The 9,601-nt window shown below is 29.8% G+C and overlaps 1 protein-coding gene across 2 annotated transcripts in view; it reads left to right on the forward strand.

Annotated features, from left to right (window-relative positions):
* LOC118187408 (uncharacterized) overlaps nucleotides 1-7,362 on the forward strand; it is a 50,508-nt gene extending 43,146 nt beyond the window's left edge. For both annotated transcript variants that reach the window (XM_035357627.2, XM_035357626.2), the window contains exons 8-9: nucleotides 2,815-2,993; nucleotides 6,273-7,362. In XM_035357627.2, the coding sequence (XP_035213518.1) occupies nucleotides 2,815-2,993; nucleotides 6,273-6,368 (275 nt within the window). In that variant the 3' untranslated portion in view covers nucleotides 6,369-7,362. The remainder of the gene's footprint in view (nucleotides 1-2,814; nucleotides 2,994-6,272) is intronic.
* The last annotated feature ends 2,239 nt before the right edge of the window (nucleotides 7,363-9,601 follow it).

Consider the following 9,601-nt stretch of genomic DNA (forward strand, 5'->3'; position numbering starts at 1 on the left):
TTAATATACTTTTGCAAGCACGCATGTCCAAATTTTAAATGATTATTGGGAAATATTATCTTTTAATTGTTTCTAATGAGAAAATGACTTTTATGAATATTATTATTTAAATGTGCTTTATATTTTCTGGAATGGGATTGTCAAGTTATTATTGTAAAGAAAAGCTAAATTCAACTTCTTTTTTTTTAATTTTTTCCCTTAATTTTTATTTATTTATTTTTTATTTTAGCATTTTGTTTAGCCTTGTGTTTCTCAAACTTTTTTCAGTTGGGGGCCACTTTTATAAAGTAGAATGTTCTGTGGATCACCTTACGATCGCCTCTTTAAAAGAAGTTCTTTAACATATGTTACTACCTGTTTACATATATTTTAAGAATAGAATTAATTAAAATTCATTTAATTTTATATTGGTATTAAATTAAAAATTAAATTTCTTTCTAATAATTCTCAGCTTTTATAATTTGAGTAATCTTTATCTTAATAACTAAAAAGTAAATAAATATTGGCACAGTACAAAGTCTGAGATTCGGACTCGTTGAGACTTCGATGATTTTGGATTTGGAATTTTTCCAGTTATCAGACCATTAGTTTAAATGTAGTAAAATGATTTGTAGAAATTGTAAAACTGAAAATATGAAATAGTTGTTTATTAAATAATGAAGCATTTCTTTAAATGTAAGCTGTTAAAGTTGCTTCGTTTTCTGGGCTAATACTATCTCTTTAGTTCTACATATCAACCTAATTTCTTGTTCAGTTACAAAGTTCCATTGTTTAAGGCCTGTAATTTCCCAATAAATTATCAATCAGAATTTTTTTGCTCTCAAATAAGTTCTTTTTTGCTTTCTTTCAGTATCAATAGCAATATTTTCTGAGTTTGGGACCATACCCCAGATTTCCTTGTCCTTTAGTTGATTTATGATTGGGATACTGTCATCACAGTGGCAGATCTGTTCTGTTATCTTCATTTATTACCACTTCTCAACAAATTTCATAAATTGGGAAATTTTGCTTTTGATTTGTAAAAACCAAATATCTTTAAATTTGCAGCTATCTTCTTAAAGCTTAGCTAACATCTGCTATACATTATATCTACTACTGTTATATATTACAATAAGAGGCTGGTGACTAAAGACATGCTATCCCGCTAAACTTCATATGGCTTCTATCGCATGCTGATAAAATTAAGCTTGAATTATATTAGTTATTTATTATACTTCACAAATTTCTCACACATATTATCTGGGACAGCATGGGCTTATCTGAGACCCTAAATTCCCATATATGCTTATAAGCTTATCCAGGGCAGGCACTAGACATTTTGTGACCAGGTGCAGTCTCTGTTAGTCCTAAATTCTGCTGCCAAGTGACTCTCTAAATTCTAAAGATTTTTCCATTCCTTAATTTTGTTGTTTGGTGCTTCTCTAAATTCTAGAAATATTGAATCCTGTAAATTCTGCCGCCCGGTGCGGCCGCACCAGCTCTGGCCCTGGTCCTAGACTTATCTGCATAACAAATCAGTCATTTCAATTCAAACCAGACTAAGTGCAATCTTTTGGTTTAAGAGTATCATTTACAAAGTCTTTTTTTTTTTTTTTTTTTTTTTTTTTTTTTTTTTTTTTGCTGCATATGGAAAGAAATTTCTGTTAATTTTTCCTTGTCAACATATTTGGCACTTTGCAGCAAAGTTAGTTAAAGCCTGTAATGTCAATGTAATAAGTTAGTGTGCTCTTTGGTATCCAGTTACTAATATATAAATAATATTATTAAATAATAAAATATATAAAATAATATAATAATATATCGCATAAATGTATGTGTATAAAATAATATTATTAAGATATCGCTTCATGAGTCATTTCTTAGGCTACTGTGTCTTGACACTGATGGGAAAATGGAAACAAAGATTAGTAAATAATGATTTGTTAGGTTGGTGTCATGGATATAAACTATTCAGTAGATGTAAAATAAATGATGTTTTGATGTAGAATGTTCCTGTTAGAGATGTATGCCGATCAAAAAGGCAACGATAGAGCAAAATTAGTGATCATTCAATTTATGTTAAAAATTATTGTTTCTTCAATATAGAGTTTTTTATTTAAGGTCAAAATGAAGTTAAAAATCTGATTCTCCACATGTTTTTTAATGGAAAAATATGAAATGCACATGTGTAAAGTATACCAAATAAATAAATAAATAAATAAAAGATTGCTAGTAGTTCGAATTTTAGAAGGTTCTGGATACTAGACATCTGAATCTTGGACTTTATACTGTCCTCACATTAATGAGATGAGTGAACATGCTTCTATGTTTATATGTATGCTGTTACAAAACATTGCAGTCACAGTGCTTTAAATTCTTCTTTTATTGGAAGTCCATTGATAGGTAACTTGTAATAAATTTCACAAAACTGTATTGGGGAAAAAGAGGGGGGTATACTCAGTTAGTTTGAATTTTTTGTCTGTTGGGGGAAATTTGTGAAGACTACAAGAGCTTCAAAGACACTTGTGGTTCATGGACCATAGATTAAGAAATGCTGGTTTTATGAATTCATTCATATTGCTACAGTAATCAATCTAATAAATTTATTTAAGCATAGTATAGGATTTGAAATTATTCATATTAGTTTTATGTTTTCAAATAAATTTCCTGCCATCCTTGAGTTGAAATATTGCTTTAGAAAATAACCAGGTTTTAACATTCCAAGAGTTATATATATATATATATATATATATTGTGTGTGTGTGATATTATGCTCAATCGGTAGAAATGTTTTTTGTAGAAAGTTTGTTTAGAAAAGATTTCATTTTAATTTAGCCAAAAAAAGGACTAAGCTGCCTCCTAAGGTTTTCCATAAAGATTATGATAGAGAAGAGAGTTCCACACCATCAGAAAAAAGTGAAATAGAATTTGAAATTTTAAAATTTCCTGAAGAAAGGATCGATTTGGTTACAGTCTGGCAGCAAGTGTTACGAGGCTTAGCTTATCAAAAACAAGTAAGAAAATTGCATTTTTTCAAATTTTAAATCTTCATAAACTAAATTGGATGGAAAAAAATACTCATATCATGAAGATGTGTTTATTTTTTGAAAAAATATAACACAATTTTATATTACTTATAAGAACTTTGTGAGAAATTATCATATTCCCTCCTTGATGTTCTCATGATGTAAGTGGTTACCATGTTCTCATGGTGTAAGTTGTTAGCAAATTAGATCTATGGTTTGATCCTGGCAAGGATATAATATATTTCTCATGTTTCCTGCATCATAAAACCTCAGGCTGTGCAGAGGTATCTGAGTTAAAAACAAGGTGGACAATAATTCATCATCACTAGGATTTGGTTGATTGGATCTCATGTCTTTTCCCATACACTTCTTTTATTAGTTACAAAAGTGAGATATTTTTCCACAAAATTTCTGGATATTGTGTAAAATATATTTTGCATACTCTGTTATCATCACATAGGATTTGGTTGATTGGATCTCATGTCTTTTTCGATTCACCTTTTTAAGAGGGGATTAAGGAAATGTTGCTTTTCCCCCAATGCATGTTCTTACAAGGTAATGCCACTACCAGCCAAGCCATAAAAATCTCTCAAATCTGGTAATCCAACTCAAGTTCAAACTCCTGTCAATGGGCTGGTTGCACAGAAATGTTCATTGTTTTCTTCATGTGTAACATGAAAGAATTTTCCTTAGAAAGTAATCCTCAAAGGCATCTTTCCCCCTAGGCAGTTTTTTCGACTTATTTATTTAAAGATGTGTATACATGATCTTTAATGAAATGAACAAATAGTTTTTCTCACTTCTGTTTTGAGCTGCAAATCCGAGTCACCTTTTTAAGGGGGGGGGGTTAAGGGAATTCTGCTTTTTTCCAATACATGTTCTTACAAGGTAATCACACTAGCAGCCAAGCCACAAAAATCTCTCAACTCTGGTTGTTCAACTCAAGTTCAAACTCCTGTCAAACTGCTGGCTGCGTGGAAATTTTCATTGCTTTCTTCATTTTCATGTTGTGTTATTTTCTTCATGAGAGAATTTTCTTTAGAATGTTCTCCATAAAAGCATCTTTGCCCCTAGGCAGTAGTCCTCACGTGTTTTCTGTAATTCAAATAATCCAATCCAGTTCAGTCTTGTGATGTAAGCAGTTAGCACATCTAGCTGAAATTGGTAGATTTGTGGTTTGAATCACAGAGAAAGTGAAATTGATTTTCACTTTCTGAAAAAATATAAAAAGTGTGTTTCTAATCTCAAAAATAGAAAATTTTAAATGACATAATTTTGCATTTTTAATAGGCTTATTAATTATATTTCATTAGCTATCAGACTGAATATATAATAAAATAATGTTGTTGGTTGTGAAAGTCATATCACAGTGTTCCTAGGCATAGTAATTTGTTTTAAAATAAGTGGTCTTGTTAATGGATTTCCTATCTAAAAACAACTGTTTAATTTAACGGTTATGATGCAGGATTTCTCTGAAACAGGCAAAATAAAAAGTATGTTTCTTAAATCTTTCTTTTTCAATGTAATTGCAAATTTTATTAGGGGCAATCGATATTTACTCAATTTTTTGTAATGCTTTAGATTTTTATGTTACAAATTGTAAAATAGCATGAAAAACTGATAATTTAACACATTCAAGACCTCAGTAATGCCAAATTATCAAATATGCCTGACTATCAGACTAAATTTGTATGATGCCATTTTTTGAAAGCATGATTATGGGCTGTTTGAGGGAATACTTCTAACCGATTTCAATAACCAGTGAGTGAAAATCCATCTTAATTCTCGGATTATCAGTATACTTGCCTTCTTCAATAGAATTTTGCTTAAGTATTTGGTTTCCATTTTTATGAAGCATTTTGTAACATTGTGTTGTTTTCACATTTCTAAGCAATGGCAGCTATGAAAATATATACCTTTTATATTGGTGTATATATATATATATATATATATATATAAAATATATACCTTTTATAAGTACTTGATGTTACAATAAAGTTTAAATTTTGTGCAAATGAGTATACATATTAAATATATATATATATATATATATATTTACATTAAAGTACATACTCATATTTACATTTAAAGTTGCATTATATATAGTTACATTAAAATATATACTCATATTTACATTTAAAGTTTTGAATAACTTCCTACTCATAAGTTAGTTTAATATTATCCAGTTTCTGCTAAATCATTTTAAGCCCTAGGTTTCCATTTTATTTTTTTATTGACAATGTTTTCAAGTTTTAAAATTATTCTAAATATACAAAGGTTAAAAAAAAAGAACAAACATGAATTTTTGACCAAAAGGCTTTACTGAAAATGTCAAAATGATGGGAAGTAACTGCTCAAATCTTTCCAGATATTGTTGAATGAAATATTACTAGTGCCTCTTACTACATTAGTGTCAATGAAAGTGATGCTAGATTGCTGAGTGGGCCAAGCTTTATTCCTATTAGCAGTTGAAAAACTAATTCACTTATAAATTTAATAGGGGCCTTGATATCTTGAGTAGCTATGATAACTTTGCAATAATCTAAATTGGGACCTTTTTTTTTTATTATGAGCACTTTAGAAATGTAAAATCTGTACCATGCTGATATCGGTAGATATATACTTGAATGGAATTTTGTTTAAATAGCAGATTTTTTTTAATCACATAAATAAATAATATAGTTAAATTAGCAAATTTTTGGATTTGAGAAATATTAAAATGTTATTAAAGGATATACTGGCTATAGTACAGATAAATATTATGACAATATGAAAGAGATATCTATTAACAATCTGAGTTTATATATTAATGAATATTACCTTGATTCTTGTTGCCTTAACTTCTGAATAAATATTTTAACAATGCTGAATGGTTGGCAGTGGTTCATCAAATTTAATGTTATTTTAAATCTTCTGTGACAGCTGAAAAGACTCAGCTTATATTTCTGGCTTCAGCTGTTGTAACATAATATATTTTTCTTTAATTAAAACAGTTTATCCTTTAATTTTCTGCTGTATTAGATTTATATACAGAAGTAGGATTTTGATTTTTTTATAAGTGTGTTTTATGCTAAACATATATTATAGTTACTATTAATATGTAATTATTTGTTTTCATTTTGTCCAGATTAATAATTTTACTTTTGTCTGCATTAATTTCACTTATCTCTGCTTAAAATACATGAGTTATATTTAATCTCTTTTATTTTCTTTGACACTTATTACCATCATATTATTTAATGTATATTACTTTGTTATTTGTTATAGATGTTGGAACTGATTGAAAAGCATAAAGCTGGATTGGAAATTTTATTAGAATATCAGAATTCAGGAGCAAATGGTACAGATAATAAACAACATTAGAATATTACTTCAAAGACTAAAAAAAACAATTTTTAAAATGTTGATTCGCAGTATTGTACATTAAAAATGGTTTAAAGGGAAATGTAATTTCAATTTAAGGAGTATATTCATACTCTTGTGAAAATATGATTGAGGTAAGATTTTTAATTTGTATTCCATCAAGCAGAGATGGGGGAAGAAAAATCTTGATAATGTAGGTGCCTAATGCAAAAAGAATTTCAATTCTAGCTTTTTGTTTTTGAGATTTTGCAAAGTACTTCCTGAGTTGTTAATGTGCAATTCTTGTAAGATGAACATTGCCATCCAAATGGTACTAAAGTTGTGATATTTACTTAATTTGTTTTATTCTTCTTATTTATTTATTTGTTTTTATTGTTGAAAGATTTCAAGTTGTTGAAAGACTGTTTACATAATTTTGAGTTTAGGCTCTTGAAAACAGGTTTTTAAGATAAGATTTAGATAATAGTGGCAACTTAACACAGAGAATTCTATTCCAGTGTTTTTTAATCTGAATGAATGAATGTCTTCTGCGAAGTGAGTGCACACACAGGCACATGCACACACATTCACATATTATTTTTTAAGAAATTAGAATGTGCTTTTGTATAAGTAGAGAAACTGCTTATTTTGGGCAGAAACATCTCATTATAGTTATATGGTTATTCATTTAGCAGAGTTCTTTGATATGCTAGTCATATATTTATGTATTTATTTTACTAGTCATTTGTTTAAATACAATGTATTTTTTATTATCATTTGTTTTTTAAGATGTGATATGCCTGCTATTTTTAAATAAGTTTAATAATTTTTAAATGTTTTGTAAATTACAAATGATGTTTTTTAAAAGCTTATTGAATAAATTTTGATTTTTAATGTACAGTGAATGTGTTCAGTTTTAAATTTCCAGTTTATACTATTTGTATCACAAAACAATCTGTACTGAATGTATACAAAAACTTATTCAGAAATTTTAGTAAAATATAATTTTGTTTGACTTATTTATTTAAAGATTATATTTTTCCAGAGATAAAAATGTTACTTCTTTTTTGAGCTGTGAAAATGAGATATATAATAAGGGATATGAGTCAGTTTTTTATATGGGATATGCTATAACTTTTCCGGGGGGGGCAAGAAAGTGGGGCCCTAAACTATAGCTTGTTCAGCTTGTACATAAATCCGGCACTGATCACATCCACAAGCTCAGTAGGATCCAGTCTCACTGAGTTCTGAGTGAATATGCTCAAACATTGTTGATTTGGCAGCTGTATCTACTCAAGAATTCTTATATGAACAGGTGCTTCATTTCCATCTACAACTGATAGATAAAATGCAAGTCAATGAACTCTATATTCTTTTAGTTATGCGTACCATCGAAACTCATATGGGAGTGATTTGTGCCCTTTCACTTACTAATTTCAGAAGTGTCGTCTACCACCTAAGCATGTCATTTACTTACTTACCAAATAAGCAAAATCTGCTTATTTTGGTTCCCCCTCTCTCTATATATTTATATTTTTGCCGCATAGTTTTTAAATCAACTAACTGCAGAATATGTTTTGATGCTGCTTTCCATATACTGATTGAACCATATTTATAGTGTAGAAAGAAATGAGACTCATTGTCTAGATAACATTCTTGCATCTGTTGCTAATATTTTGTGATCCATAATGAGGTGTTACTTATGATGCTTAAACATCGGCATAGGTATCCATATATTGGGTTGGCAACTAAGTAATTGTGGATTTTTTTTTAGAAAATCAAAGACAATTTTTTCATGGAACTAAATAACTTTATTCTGTAATGTATTGCCCATTTTGATCAATGATCTGTTGCCATCTTTCAGGCAGCATCATAATCCCACATTCATAAAACTTCTGGTTTTTATTAGCAAAAATCTGAATCAGGTACGATTTGACATCATCATCATTATTGAAATTTTTACCATTCAAGGAGTTTTGTAAAGATCGAAACAAAAAGTAATCAGATGGTGCAAGGTCAGGACTATATGGTGGATGTGGCATAACATCCCAACCAAGCTCCAATAATTTTTGCCGAGTGACCAAAGATGTGTGTGGCCTTGCATTGTCATGATGGAATACAACACCTTTTTGATTTGTCAATTCGGGCCGCTTTTCTTCAACTGCATTGTTTAATTTTGTTAATTGTTCAATGTAGACATCAGAATTAATCGTTCGGTTTGGTGGTAAGAGTTCAAAGTAGACAATTCCTTTGTAATCCCACCAAACTGATAACAGAACCTTCTTTTGATGAATATCAGCTTTTGATGTTGTTTGAGTTGGTTCACCTGGCCTGCTCCAGAATCTTTTTCGCTTGATATTGTTGTAAACAACCCATTTTTCATTGCCAGTTATCAGTCGTTTTAAAAATGGATCATTTTCATTATGTTTCTCTAGCAAATCGCAGCTGTTAATGTGTTGAGTTAAATGTGTTTCTTTCAGTTCGTGAGGAACCCATGTATCGAGTTTTTGAACATAGCCAAGTTGTTTTAAGTGATTTTCAATGCATGTATGTGATACATGAAGCTTCTTTGCAATCTCACGTGTTGTACTGTGATGATCCGAATCGATTATTGCTTTGATTAGGTCGTCATCGTCTTCAACTGGACGACCAGAGCTTTTTTCATCTTTGAGTGAAAAATCACCAGAACGAAATTTGGCAAACCAATTTTGACACTGCCGTTCTTTTAAGGCTTCGTCACCATAAACAGCACATAACTTTTTATGAGCTTGCGATGCGTTTTTCCCTTTGCAGAAATAAAAAAGCAAAATACGACGAAAATGTTCCTTTTGATTTTCCATTTTTCAATGAACACCAAACGAAAACTACGCAACCGATCAAAAAACTTTTTTTACCGATTGACAGCTGAATTGCCAACTATCAAATAACAAAATGTGTTTTACATTTGTACTACGTCTGCAACCGTAAAAATTCAACTGAAGCCATCTATGAGTGAAATCCACAATTACTTAGTTGCCAACCCAATAGATATGGGACTTGGAATTCTTACAGTCAGAGATACCAAGGATGCAACTTGTTTGGTTAGCTTTCTATATGTGTGTAATGCATATGTTAAGAATCTGAATGATACTTTTATTTCAATGATGAATAAATTGTTTGAATATTTTTTTAAAGTTACTTGTTGGGATGCCATATTGCTGATTTTTATAATGCCCATTTCTGGTTGACTGGGAGCCTTTCCACTGGAGATCTAC

The sequence above is a fragment of the Stegodyphus dumicola genome, chromosome 5 (genome assembly GCF_044657685.1).
Source record: "Stegodyphus dumicola isolate Sdum_Otavi_A_Nest chromosome 5, ASM4465768v1".
Classification (NCBI taxonomy): Eukaryota; Metazoa; Arthropoda; class Arachnida; order Araneae; family Eresidae; genus Stegodyphus; species Stegodyphus dumicola.